General features: G+C 34.3%; 1 protein-coding gene across 2 annotated transcripts in view; it reads right to left on the bottom strand.

Moving 5' to 3' along the window:
* Positions 1-14,938, bottom strand: part of PPP3CA (protein phosphatase 3 catalytic subunit alpha) — a 315,119-nt gene that overhangs the window by 70,919 nt on the left and 229,262 nt on the right. For both annotated transcript variants that reach the window (XM_043871132.1, XM_043871133.1), the window contains exon 3: positions 3,253-3,377. In XM_043871132.1, coding sequence (XP_043727067.1) covers positions 3,253-3,377 — 125 coding nt within the window. The remainder of the gene's footprint in view (positions 1-3,252; positions 3,378-14,938) is intronic.

The following is a 14,938-nucleotide window of genomic DNA, read 5'->3' as shown; positions in this document are numbered from 1 at the left end:
GGAAAACTGAGCTCTCATTTTAGGATTTGTCTTAAACCAACAGGATTGCCCTTTAGATTATATTGGTGAGGGAGTGGACTATGCGTGCATGTTTGCACACCTGTAAATTAATAAAACAGTATGTAAAAGTGTCCGCATCACCTATGTGTACGTCTCTTTGTGGCTCGTTTTGTGAATATATGGCCAAGGCATGGGATATTGGAAAGAGCACAGACTTTCAATCTTGGCACTGCCATTTACTGTGTGCGAGCCTCTCTGAGCCTTGGTTTCTGCAGGCTGGAAAGGAAGACATTCACAAGCTCCTTGCAGAGCTATGAAGAATAAATGAGATCATTTATACTAGGCAAACAATACCATTTCTAACTTGCAAACAATGTCAGGTTCCTTAATCCACAATAAAAAACCTCACAGTATCTTCAGTAAGTACATTTTATATAAATGACTGTTCTGTTTTAAATAGGATGATATCACTGAGCCATCTCAAACCCCTCAAAGATCATAGTCTAATCAAAATGGATCATTTTTACTTATGAGGCCATCACATTTCTGTGATTTTGTGTGCATGTGGCAAGTCCCTGGGGCTGTACTCTCAGACTTCTAAAGTTTAATTAAAGAGCTGTTTTTAAAGATGGGAACTATGGTACATGCATCTCAGAACTTTTAAATGTCCTCTGATACTCACATTTGGTATTTCCCCAACATTTGTTTTCAGATTTTTATTCTTTGCTTAAATTACAGAAGATACTAATGTATATTATATAAACTATCATGGTTCAAGTATCTAGATTAATTGTAGACTAAAATTAAAATCTACTGAGGAACCAGTTAGTGATTACTGCTTCTCAACTTCTTTACTTTAAAGAAACAGTTCTAAAAAAGCTCTAATTAGAGAGAGTTTATGAAGTTTCAAGAGGTAAGTAGACTGGTAAGGTTAAGAGAAAAAATTCTAACACAACACTCTATCATTTGATAAAAATAATCAGTCCCTACAGAAGAGTCTTCGCCATTCTTTGCTTAGAAGATGAGATTCAAAGAAAATATAAAGTATACCGATTGTGTTTATTCTCAGAACCTTTCATAGGAACATATAAATGTCAAATGAATAATGTCAACTTGAGTCACTAAAATAATTTTTAAAAATATTTACTTAGATTCCACATAACCTTAATTTAAGGGAAGTAACAGAAACTCTTTACCTCCCATTGCTGTTTTCTGTCTACTGCAGTCTTTCTCAAATCTGTCTACACATGGAAATCACATTTAGCCATGTCAACAAACTCTGGCCCACAGGAAATAACTATGCCCCTTCTGGAAAATGTCCTCAAATGAGAGGGCATACTCTTTCTTTCTTCTTTTCCTTTGAGCTGCATGTAATGTGAGAACATGAGGGCCAAACCTGGTGTGACCCAACCTCTTGGGTCATGAGGTTGACTTTGGAAGGAGGTCACACTCATCAGATCAGTAAGGCAGAGAGTCTGGGCCCTGGGGCCAGGCTGAGTCACACCAGCCATGGTCCACCCATCTATGGGTTTTTACTTGAGAGAGAAATAAATTTCTGTTCAAAATCGCCATTATTTTTTTCTTTACTCTTGGCAGATACTGGCCCTAAAGTGATACAAAGGTCTTACAAAATTTGTACTCCATCACACTTCTCTGCTATGCTGGTGAAGTTAGCCGATGAATGAGGTTTTACAAGGTTTTTTAATTTCTTCTTCTGTGCTTTTCTCACTTCAGTTTTCCTCTGAGCTAAATCTTATTTGTTCTTTGTTTCTTACCCCAGCCATACATGCTCTCAAAACTCTCCCAAATTTCTATATTCCAGTGGTAATTATTTTCTGTACCCCTTTTATCCCAAGATTTTAATAACCAGTTCAAATAACAATTGAATCCTGGATGACTATCTGTTTTAGACTTCTGATTCTATAGAGCTTTTTATAGTTATATTTTCCTGTATTGATTTAGCCTTTTAGAGAGCAAGGATGTATATTTCTTTAAATTCTCCCAATTACTGTGCATATATATTTTATGTTCTTGATAAAACTTGCTTACTAAATGGTAGAAATACCTAAATGCATTTCCATTTTTTTGAACTTATACAACCCTCCCTCCCTTACCAGCATGAATAATTAAGAAACATGTGATCTTTAAATGTGATTAATATACTGATGGCTATATGTGTATATATATATATTATATTTTATACATATACATACTACAGACACACATACATATGGTCAATGACTGGAGGTGAACTGAATTGGAATACCACCCCCTTCAAAAGTTAGTATAACAGTTTAAAAGTAAAAGCTGTCTAAGAGTGATGTTTCTAAACATTAAATATTCCTATAATAAAATATTATGATGAAAATTTAAAAACCTAGAATTTCTTTTATAAATGATTACTATGAATGTATTACATTGGTGTGGGTCTTAAGTAAATTTGATTTCTCTCTTTACTTAAGAGTAATTGTTTTCCTTTTTAAAGTATTATTTCCAAGAGTACATAGAATGTCATCTGCTATAGCATGAGCTCTTTAAAACTTATTCTTATTTATAATTATTTCTTTTAATAAGTATTTATAAGCCATTTCTATGTATGAGACACCACATTAAGCACCAGAAAGAAGAACAAAGGTGTGAATAAAACAAGACCCTTGCCTTTATTTTGAATGTAACTTCTACTTACCTGAAACAGAAGCAGTTGGGAGGCTGAGGAAGAACCTCTACTCAAAGGTTATCTGTTTTGTTTTAATGAATGATTTTGACAAATAACCCTAGTTAGATGACAGGTTCCATACAAGACAGAACACAGCATCTGTAAGTGTACTCACACATACTCACACACAAATGCAGACAGACAGACACTCGACTATCAATTTACAAAAATAACTTAGCGCCTCACAAGATATAACCACACAAATCTGTTTATTTAATCGACTTTGATTGTTTCTCTCAACAGGAGACAGAATTATCTAATATAAAATACAATGCAATTTTTGCAAAGTTGCAAATCTGTCAAAAGTACAAAAGGCAAAATCTTCCTATTAGTCAATTCCTTGACATTTCCATGCAATAAAAAGCATATGGGAATCAATGAAAAATAGGAATATATAACATTTCCCAAAGTATATGTATTAAAATTTATTGTTAAATACTAGGGATTTATTTAACACAATAATATTCACCACTTTTATTTTGCTAAACTAGTGTTAATTCATTACTGAGCAGCTAAACGGAATCATGCAGACTTACTTCGATACTGAAGTACCCTCTGTCAACATAGTCCCCTAAGAAGAGGTAGCGAGTGTTGGCAGGAGATCCCCCCACTTCAAAGAGTTTCATCAAGTCAAAGAATTGTCCATGGATGTCCCCACAAACTGAAAGAAACAAAGAAATTTCATTTTATGGTTATATTATGTTCCAATTCTGAATTAGATAATAAAATTACAAAATTTTAGAGCCAGAAGGAATTCAGAGGTCATCTTAGCCACAACATTCTTTTGCAAAACAGGAAAGTAAGACAGAATTTCCAAAGTTAATCTGTGGCAAACCTCGCTTTTGCGTCCAGGTCTCTACCACTTCACAGATTAAATAGAAAAATAACAATAATAATAATAATAATAGCTATTATTGTTGTGTGTTTAACAATTCTGCACCAGACACTATGCTGAGAGTTTTACACACATTTTGTAATTTAATACAACAGTGTCATGGAATATGTTTTCCTTTTGCAGATGAGTCAAAGAGAGTCAAACAATTTGGCATAACCTATATACTGATACCTAAATATGTATCTATTACATGTTATTGCCGCCTGAAGAAAGGGAAATGTTGATATGCATTATAAAAATTGTATTTAATTGACTCTAAAATGTCCTCAGTTATAAAACACATCATTATTTTAGGTACCACTGAGAAAAAAAAACAATTAAATTTAAATTGATATCATAAATGAGCATTTTTATAAGATGAACTGTAGTATCAGATGTCAAACTTTTTTCAAATTTTGAAATGAAATCCTGTAAAGCAGTATAAAAAAATTGCTGGGAATTGCAATTTCTTAACTTTCTCACCTTCTCTTTCAAACAAAAACTCTTAAAAGCTACGTAGCCTCTCATTTTAAAAACCACTTATTCAGTACTTGCTATTTCATCTGTTACTTTCAAATCTCTGAAAAATATTATCTCCATTATGGTTATGTGGCTGGGCAAGATCACTGTTAAAAATGAATGATACAGAGTTTCAATTCAGATTTGTCTAATTCAAAGTTTTTGCTGTCAACCATCATGTTACAATATCTTTGACATTTTATAGGGTTTACATATGTGTATATATATATTTAATATTTTAAGACAATTTTATGCTTGAATGATGAACATGATTTGGCTATTTCTTTCATGCTAAGAGGTTCACAGGATGAACGTATCGGTGAATAGGAAATCAAGAGGTCAAAGGATGCTTGCTATCTTAACACATTCTATGCTGCAGTCGAAAACAAGCTGAAATGTCTTAAACTTTATCCCTTTATCTGATGAAAGTTGACAGAAGGAAGAATGAATCAAAGGAATTCATTGATTTAAAAAAATACTGTAAAACAATGGATGAATGAAAATGTCATATACATTCCCATTTTCGCTATGTAAAAGACCCTCAGCCTTCAATTCTGAGAGATTCTGGGTAAGTTACTCAACTTCTCTGAGCCTCAATGTATTCATGTATAAAAGTGGGATGATATTGGTACTTTAACTTACTTGGCTCTTGTGAGAATTAAAGGCATCAATAATGTAATGGAATTAGAAGAGCTCCTGATATGAACTTGAAAACTGTGAGATCAAAGTGGCATTTCAAAATAGTTGTATCAAAAATATCAAGGTACGAGAAAGAATGGGATTCTGGTGCTTGGGGTAAAGGAGGAAGGAAGAATGAAAAGCATTCTGGAGCATCTTCTTCACTTTTCCCTCCCCTCCTATCCTCTCTTTCCCTTTGCATTCCTCCATTTCAATTCCTGGCCATGGCTGGAAATTCATGGATCATTATTTTTTATATCGTTCTGTCAATGACAAATACCAAGACACTAATTCAGGTTGTGGACCATGAGCTTTGAATTACTGACATAGAATTGCAGCATAATCTGGCAACCAGAATCACACAATTTTATAAATACATGGGTTCTAGATGATATAGACATTAAGGACAACTTTTCTTTCATTGGAGTACAGAATTACATCATTGTGAATACAATTTTATAAAAACTAGAAAGTAAGCTCTTCTTTTTAGCTTACAATAACTTTGTGATAAGAGAGAATCTCAATGATTTATCAATACAAGATCAGCACAATTACTGGATCTTGGCTTGATGAAATAAAATAGCAGGGAGCAACTGCTGTAAAGTTGGCATGGGAAACAAGATAGCCTGAAATTCAGTTACTAGTAGGATGGCCACATTATCACTGACTTTACCTTACACCAGCCACGCAATTCAAACCATGCTTTTACAGTAAGGGCCACTTATGATAATCTTCAGCAAAGAAAAGCAACTTGCATATACAATCATAAAAAATATGCAAAGCCCAATGAAAGAAAACAGTAGCTCAAATAAAATATACCCGAATAATTGAGATATTTTGACTAAGGTTTAAGGATCTCTCAGATCAGTTTAAGTGAAAACTATGTATCTTTTTTTTTCCAAAATCATTTTTATATCTATTTGGTCTCCATCCTATTGCTTTTCTTATTCAGTAGATGCCAGTCTTCTCTGTCTCAAATAGGCCACGTTTCTTTCTTGTACACCCACAGGCTGACCCTTTTCCATCCAGTAAGTCTCAGCTATTTGTAAGTGTACGTCTTTCCAAAAGCATTTTTCTTTCCATTAACTTGTTTTACTTTCTTCATAGTACTTATTACTCTCAGGAATAATCTAGCTGATTAATTTGCATGTCTGTTTCTTCCCTGGTTCTTCCCACTGGACTATAAGCTGTATAAGAACAATAACCTGTGAGAAGCTGTCAGCTCTTGTTCACTGTAACCCGGACATGGAGAACAGTGCCTACCATCCAGTGGGCGCACGAGAAATGTGCTACCCTAGAATTCTTCACTGGGCCTGTGCTGTGCTGAATTTGGAAACCCATTCATTACAGAAGTCAAGCTTCTGAGGGGCCCCTCAGACTGACAGAGATGGACAACAGTGGGAGTGTGCTCTGGCGGAAGCTGAAGGTCCTTAACTTGTCTGAGATGGTACTTGTTTGAAGCCTTTTAAGTCACAGCTTTCAAAACAGTGTGTGGCAAAGACTGGGGGAGAATGAGGGACCTCCATGCAGGTTACGGTGGCTTCTTTACCTGGTTCTGCACCAGAAACACTTGGCGAGCTTTTGAAACTACAGAATCCTGGGTCCTGAATCAGAACTTCAAGAGATGCAGACTGATAACAAGCTCTCCAGTGGTTCTTATCTAGCCAGTAAGATGAAAGACCAATGCTTTCCACCCTCTGTCTCAGCAGACTGAGCCTTCATTCTGCATGCTTGTGTGGTTCCCCTCACAGTATGCATAGGTTGGAGAGACACACATTGGAAAGGCAATTTTGTTCAGTGCTAATCCCAGGTTGGTGTGAGATCGGAAATTCTCATTACCCGAAAGGATGATACTGAAGTGATTGTTTGATGGAGGCTAAGACAGAGGGACCAAGCTAAGACAAGTGATAACAAAGAGCACACTTATTCGTGCATTTGAATGTGGCTGTCGCTCAGGCCTTGTGCATTTCAGCTTTCAGATAAAGAATGCATCCCAAAGTCCTAATATTTGGGAACATTCACTATTTTGATTTCAAAAATCAAGAAGACAGTTACCACCACACTGAAGTATCCATGCTTCAGTACCCAAAACGATGGAGGGCGGGGTCAGGACATCACACAGAGGGAAGAGTACCATGTCACGTTAAGTGAAAAGTACAGTCCAGTAACTTTCAACCTATGCAATGCCATAGACCCCACCTTCCATCCTCTTGTGGGTATCTAAAGCATTAAGAGAAATAAAGTCCAACAAATTTTAGCTAATGAGGCAAACTATCTGCTTGGTTGCTCACAGCCTCTAACTCCCTATGAGGCCAGGTCCTTTCATCTTCAACGTCATTGGTTTTAATAGCACTTCTAGAACAAACAGGCTTTGACAAGTTCTATTATATCTTCAAGGCAAGCTCATTCTTCACCAGATACTCCTGCTTCCCATATTCCCCCAGCTTCCCATTATTTCCTTCTCATTTCCAATGGAACACTGCTGGCAGGCAGGAACTTGACTAGGGGCCAGCTTTGAAAGCCCTACTATATTGAAAAAGCACCAAAAATATAGGAACATAGGACATGTAATGAAAGCACTCCTAATCTCTATGAAATCATCCATCCATCTGAATGAACGTTCAAAAATACATATTATCACTTCAATAGATTATGACCAGACTTGTACATATTTCCACAAGAAATGTATAGTTATGGTAGTTAATGAAATTAACACATCAATGAAAAGAAACATACGAGTTTTTTCTGGACCACTAGTACCCTAATCCATTCCCGATGTGCTACATCATGATGGTTATTTTTCCTGTGAGATGCAGTAAGTCCTCCACCTGTTTTTATACTGAACAAGTAAGAACTACCAGGAACACTGAGCAGTAGAATTGAGTTATTGAGAAGGTTGTCGTTACCTTCTTCTTGGTTCTTCTTCTAAGTCCGGTGATGAAGTGGTTTTGAATGTGGCTGTTACAACCAAAGAAGAGGCACTAACATCCTGCGATGCTTACATGTGTTTTTTTATTTTTTTTTACTTTTCTCTCATCTACTATCAGAAAAATACATAAATTATGCCTAAATAACCAACTAACAAGTAATACCAAAGCAAACAATCACTTTTGAATAATTACCTTTTACTACTATTTCCATCCCCCAGTGGCTCTTAGCCCACAGTAAATCAAAGTTTATTGAAAATGATCCTTGCATGAGTGGTCTCAATAATTTTTGACCTAAGTCTTCTGAAGAAAAGCACGGAATTTTGAAGGGGGAAACAAAATAACATACAGAAAAGATCTGTCTTTGTTTCTTGGGAAAGGAAATAGCTTTTATTTCTCATATCATTGCTAGAGAGCTAGTTATTAAACTTTGAAATCACAAACTTGGGAGGTTAATGGACATGTAAACATAAATATAAATGTGTGTGTGTGTGTGTGTGTGTGTGTGTGTGTGTGTAAAGCCACCAGAAAGGAGGAATTATTTGGAGATTAGTGGTCAGTGCACCAGTTAGGAAGTCATTAAACAAGTTCAAGACATTTCTCACTGTAGATTACAGCAAAGTAGTGCTAAAGAGAAACAGCAATAAACAACTGGGGCAGGAACAAGAGGCTCTTTGTAGTTAACTGAGAAAGCTCTTGGGATCTACAAATTGGACAATGAATCAGTCACAGGGCAAGTCTAGGAGTCCCTAGAACTGGCACACTGCTAAGGAGAGAAGATAATGGCCAGCATATTGAGGACAAATGGCCTCTTGACAAAATAAGCTCAGAGTATGGAGGACAAGCTGGAAAGATAACTAAAATGAAGACCAAGCCTATGCTTTGCATCTCCTGACTAAGAGAAATGCCGCTTTCTGTCGAAAAGGGATAGCTGCTCAAAACAACTACGCATATATGATATATGTAATGAAAAATGCATGCCTAAATTAATGATTCTGCAAGAAAGTATACCCATATTGTAATTTAATTATTTTTCAAAGAATTCTAGTGTTCCTAAATTCACATTGGCAACTAAATTGCTATCTTGGAAAAATGTAAAAAGTAGACCATACTGAACATATGAGGATGAAGTCCCAGTATACTTGTTACACAATTGAGAATTTGTAAAGAACTCTGCTACAGATTCCATCCTGGGTGGGAGACACACTGACCAATGTAAGATAAAATAAAATACATACTTTCTCATAAAACTACTTTGAAAAGCTTTGACTTCATGCTCTGATCCACACATTTGGCCCTGTTTACTTGCCTATATTCAAGGAAATCCTTCAAGGAACATCAGTAGGTCAACTTTTTACTGACATTAAGCAAAAATTTTATAATGTCACAGAATTCTATGTTAAAGAATGCCTATAGAAATTAGGATGTCTAGAGACAGAGGAGTTTTTAAAAACAAACAACAAAAACAGTCAAACAATACAGTGCAGGTGAAAATAGATTTTTCATGGACTGGCATTTTAAAATGGCATCAATATTATGGTTTAGAAGTCAAGTGTTTTTAATTCTTGATTCATTGTTTATTTTTCTATAAAGATCTTTTAGTTCCTCTAAAATACTGGCTTTTATCATCTTGGAAGATTGTATAAAGTAGAATAACTTCTTCTACGAGTTTTTCCAGTTCTCACAAAACTTAACAGGCTGTAATTTTTCTTTTAGAGAAGACATTACTGAGTTGCTGAACAATTTTCACCATTAGAAGTCCACTCTACTTTCAGCTTCATTTAATCCAACCCAATATTTTTTCCATAATAGCCACATTTTTCCAAGACAATACCCTTTCCAATGTTAAGGAACTAACATTATGTGTAATTCTCAGCATGAGGAGATTATCCTATTGAATTTACTGGTTTGGTTTTTGAATCCTTTATCTGCTACAACTTTTTCGTTCCAAAATCTGCAGTTTCGTAGGGAATGATCTTACATTTAGAGGTTTTGTTAGATGCTAAACACAGCGGGTACCACAAGCACATATCTGTTTCCCCCTGTTGACAATCCAGGCTTATGTAACCTTAGTGGATGGTAAGATCAGATACAAACCAGCCAGCCTGAATACGTGTGGTTCATTAGCATAATGTGTAAACTTCTGAAATTAAGCAATTACTGAGATAAAAGTGAGTTTCATTGGGGCATTCACCATACATCTAGAAATCTTCATTAACCATAAAATAAACTAAATAAAAAAAATAACAAGGTTTTAATTCATCAAAAAGGTACACTTCAAAATAATATTTTCACCATAATGAATACTATTTTTCAAGTGTTACACATTTATTAGGTACTTTATAAAACACAAAATGTAAATTCTTAACCAGGGCTTGATAGTATAAAACAATAATGAAAACCTCTAAATCAAATCAAAATTTGCAAAATAGTGATATTTCAAGGATTTTAAAAGAAAAAATAAAGTTATGAAGCTAAACACAAAACAAGAATAGCCCTAATTTTTAGCCCCATTTAGCCCCGAATTAATAGCCCCATTTTGCTGTGTAAATTAGCAGCAATAATTTCAAACATTTTCTTTATATTTTTGACACCGTTTTACAAAGATAAACTCCTAGCCAGTATTAATGAGAAATGTAACAGGACAACTGAAAAAACAAGAGTGGGATATACTGTAGATTACAGTAGTAATAAAATAAAAATGCGGTACTAACTATGAATACTTCATGAATTCTCTCAATCTCAGTTTATAACTATAATTAGATGGGAAAAAACTAGAAGAGTCTATATTTTTAAACAGTTTTTCAGAAGAACTAAGCATACACAGCACCCTGGTATATCCACCATGTATTCTAATCAGCAGAAAAGTTGATTACTGAAATGTATGTTTTTGGTTTTTTTTTACCTTAAAGATGAGTCTTCTCACTATTGAGATTTTTTCAAATTTTGTTTACTGGCATAACCTAATCTATTGAATAAGAATGAAGTTGTTCCATTTGTTATCACTATTTTTCTATTTCAGCATAAATTCATATTTAACATTTTTAACAACATGCCTGTTACAGATCAATAATAACATTATAGAATTATTTTAAGTCACAGTCATGGCTGTGATACTAATAAATAGAAACAATAAGTAACATGTACAATACTTACAGTGTTATTTAATTAAATTTAGTCATGACTGTTCATTTGTCCAAGTTTGATCAGTCCTGAAAACTATAGCTAATTTGATATGTGGATTTATCCACATTGTGTAGTTCAGTAAACCCTCAATTGTCATCACCACATGATCAAGAGTACTGGATCATCTGTGAGATGATGCAATTTCATCCAAAAATAATTAAACTTGATAACATATATTTATATATTTATCAATAAATGAAAGCTTGTTCTCTTCACTTTCTGAAATACTGATAGCAGGTTTCAGATTCCATGAACTCCCTCCAGGATCCTGAAACATGGGCTCCCATCATAGTAACCAGACCCAGGGTTAGAGGTCTATGCCTTAGCATTCCCATCCTGGCTCTTCCAAAGTGGTATATCTGGAGGGTTTTTTTGCTTTTTTTTTTAATTGGGAGCTGTGGCCACATTATACTTTGAATTCTGGCTTTTTCTTGGACATGTTATTTTTTCCTGGGTGAGAAGCAGGAGTGTGTAACAGGAGTGTGTAACAGGAGTGTGTAGCAGGAGGTTGAAAACACAGTCTGTGAAGCTCAGTTTCATAATTGCTGTTCATGAGTTTTGGTTTTGTGTGTAAATGCCTTCTGATTAACCTTAATCAATAAGCTGTAACTTTTTTGTTAATCACTTTCTTATTAATTCTCTCTGAATCAGCTTTATCATCTCAAGAAAGCATGGGCTTTTCCAAATCTTCTCATGCAGTCGCACTATATTCTTTTTTACTACAATTCTTTAAGCTTTTGACTATTTTCCCCTGTAAACCGCTACTGGTGTAACTATTTGTAGGCGGCCTCAGATGCCTCATCTATGTTGCTGTTGGTGTTTAATTGCTAAACCGTGTCCAACTCTTTTGTGACCCCACGGACTGTGGCTCACTGCCCACGGGATATCCCAGGCAAGAATACTGGAGTGGGTTGCCATTTCCTTCTCCAGTGCCACACCTGTAAGAGGATTCGTATTAGACCTTTTTTTTTTAAGGTTTTTTTTTCAATTAAATGAGCCAATATAAATGAATAAAAAAGCTCAGCATGCCGTAGCACATGCAATGCACCGACGCAAGGTGAATGGTAGATGTAGCCACTAATTCAGAGGTTGTCTACTAAGAAACATCTCTGCCAGATTTAAACTGATGCAGAAGTACCTGTAGTCAATGTAGCCATAAGTAAAACATACACAAAATTGTTCTATTTTCTTTCATTTTTTATCCCAATGTATGCTATCGTATGTTGAAAGATGTTAAGGCTGAAATCAAATAGACTAGGTCTCATGGTCCACAACTTCCATTTTCTAAGAGTGGGAATATCTCCAAATGGCTTTAGTGATATCACCCATCTTTCAGCCAGCAGCAGCACCACATCCCCAGTTAGTCTCATGTTCTTTTGTTAGCAGAGCTCATTTACAAGCCCACTCTGTCCCTTGGCTGTGTAACGGCAGTAATGTTTCAAAAGCTGAAAGTGACACAGTAAACAGAAAAAATGTAAGGTATTTCACCAAATGGATTTTTTTTTTTAAAAAACTATGTTTCTTTGGTTTCTGGAAAACTCAGTTAAGAAAAATCTTCTGAGTTATGCTATCTGTCAAATTTTGACAATGTAAAAGATTACTTTGTTTTTAATATTTTTAAAACTCAGGGAAAGCAAACTAATGATATTTAATTCTAAAGTCCATATTTTCTTCACTAATTTGGCAATTTAGGCAGTGGGGATATTCATATAAGGGATTTTACCTATCACAGACTTGGAAGTAGTCAGCTCTACTTATGTCTACTAGTAAGTAAACAAAGCTAGTAAGTGCTCTTTCTAACAGATAATACTTAAATGACCTGACAGAAAGAAGGATTGATTATATTACACTGATTATACCATTTTGTCAGTAAAAACATGTTTATTTGTTATCTAAGGCATATTTGGAAAAGGAACTTTTAATTCTTAATTCAGCAATTATTACAAATATATGAACCACACAGACATGTTAGAACACATTCATTTGAAAATTAGTGAAGAAAAAACATTTCTGGGAAAGTAATTCTGACAAAGGCAATAAGCCTATCTTAATTCTACCTAGTTTTCCTTAATCTATTTATCATTTCCTTGTTTATCTTTCATCAAGCAAATATTCTAGAATATCTGGGGGAAAATGAATAAAACATTAAAACATGAAACATTTCCTTAAAGTACTGTATTAAAATGATAAATAAACAACATTAAAGGCTGAGTACTTTTTATTTGTGCCGACTATACTGGAACCATGAAGAAATGGAAGGCATGCAAGGAATGTTCTCAAGAAATTTGGAGTACACTTGACGAGGCACACATATACAAATGTATGAAAAAGCACTGTCTTCCTGACATCAGAGTATTTCTCTCTCCATCCTGAAGCTTCTGAGCACTGACTCATGGTCAAGAAATATGGGTTTGACACTTAGGTCTCCCAACTGGGCAAATCATTGCATTACCTGTTTATCATGTCAAATTTCTTAATGGAGGGAGGAACACATACAGTTTTTCTAAAAATAAATAGCCAATTACAAATACTTTCTATTTACTTTTAGTAATGATTTTTTTATTTTGAAATTTCAAATTCATTAAGAAAGGGGATGAGATTGCTTTATTTATTTTCAAAAAAGGCATCAATTTTAATTTTTGAAAACTTGTACTAGGTTATTTCACATTTCTGTCAGACCTAATCTTCCCTCATATTGAAGACTCCTCTTATAGGGTTGATTATATTCCAAAGAAACAAGCTGTCAATTTTGTTAATCTTTATGAATATAAATAGAGGTCACAGTTACCTAAATTGATGGAAATCATAGAATGCATAGAGCCTTTGCATTATTTTGTATCTTTAAATATGTGAGTGTCTCCAGTCTGGGCATGAATTATGCCTCACATTTCTCGTTTCTTTAGCATGTGACATGTATCTAATTAAATTATGCAAAAATCATGTTTTCCTAACATGTTATATATGGCATATCAACTAAGTGATTACCACAAACTAATGCAGGTGTTTGGAAAACAAAAAATAGCTGCTGATAACTCATCATAACTTGTGATTTATTAGTAATCATACTTTAAAATTTAGTTTAATTTTCACCAATTAGAAATGATGAATGTTTGTTATATATTTGAATTTCTAAAAGACAAGTCAGAATTATCAATCAATTCTTTTTCTTTTCTTTGACAAAATATAAAAAAAACTGAAGAACATATTCATAATGTGTTTGGTGAGTTACTAAACTAGGTGATTTTAACTAGGGAAAAGTTTGCTTTATAAAATCAATATAATTTCAGGTTGCATTTCCTTATAGATCTATTTCATTAAATTTCCAGAACTCCTTCCGTCTTTTATATACCTGTTTAATGCATTTTAAACAAAATCTTTAAGGTTCTTAATACTTAAGGCTATCTTTTAAAACATGAAATGTCTGTTAGTCACGTCACAAATTCAACTACATTTTACAAAAGAACACTTTATTTCTCCTAGGTTGTTTTGATACTTTATACTGAGAGTTCACATGTCAGATAGGATAAAGTGTTTATAATCCTAAACAACAGCTAACTTCAGAAATGAGGATATTTTATTCAGGCCTAAATAGCAGGGAGTTAGTAAGAACCTTCTTTGTGATAGGTTGTTAATCGTGAATTAAAAAACAATCATACAAATTGTGAAATTCTTTGGTCTAGTTCTGTGAAAAATACCGTTGGTAGCTTGATAGGGATTGCATTGAATCTATAGATTGCTTTGGGTAGAATAGCCATTTTGACAATATTGATTCTTCCAATCCATGAACACGGTATGTTTCTCCATCTGTTTGTGTCCTCTTTGATTTCTTTCATCAGTGTTTTATAGTTTTCTATGTATAGGTCTTTTGTTTCTTTAGGTAGATATACTCCTAAGTATTTTATTCTTTTTGTTGCAATGGTGAATGGTATTGTTTCCTTAATTTCTCTTTCTGTTTTTTCATTGTTAGTATATAGGAATGCAAGGGATTTCTGTGTGTTAATTTTATATCCTGCAACTTTACTATATTCATTGATTAGT

The sequence above is a fragment of the Cervus elaphus genome, chromosome 17, assembly GCF_910594005.1.
Source record: "Cervus elaphus chromosome 17, mCerEla1.1, whole genome shotgun sequence".
In the NCBI taxonomy this organism is placed as follows: Eukaryota; Metazoa; Chordata; class Mammalia; order Artiodactyla; family Cervidae; genus Cervus; species Cervus elaphus.
The sequence above is the reverse complement of the archived record's forward strand: the minus strand, read 5'-3'. Positions and strand labels throughout refer to the sequence as shown.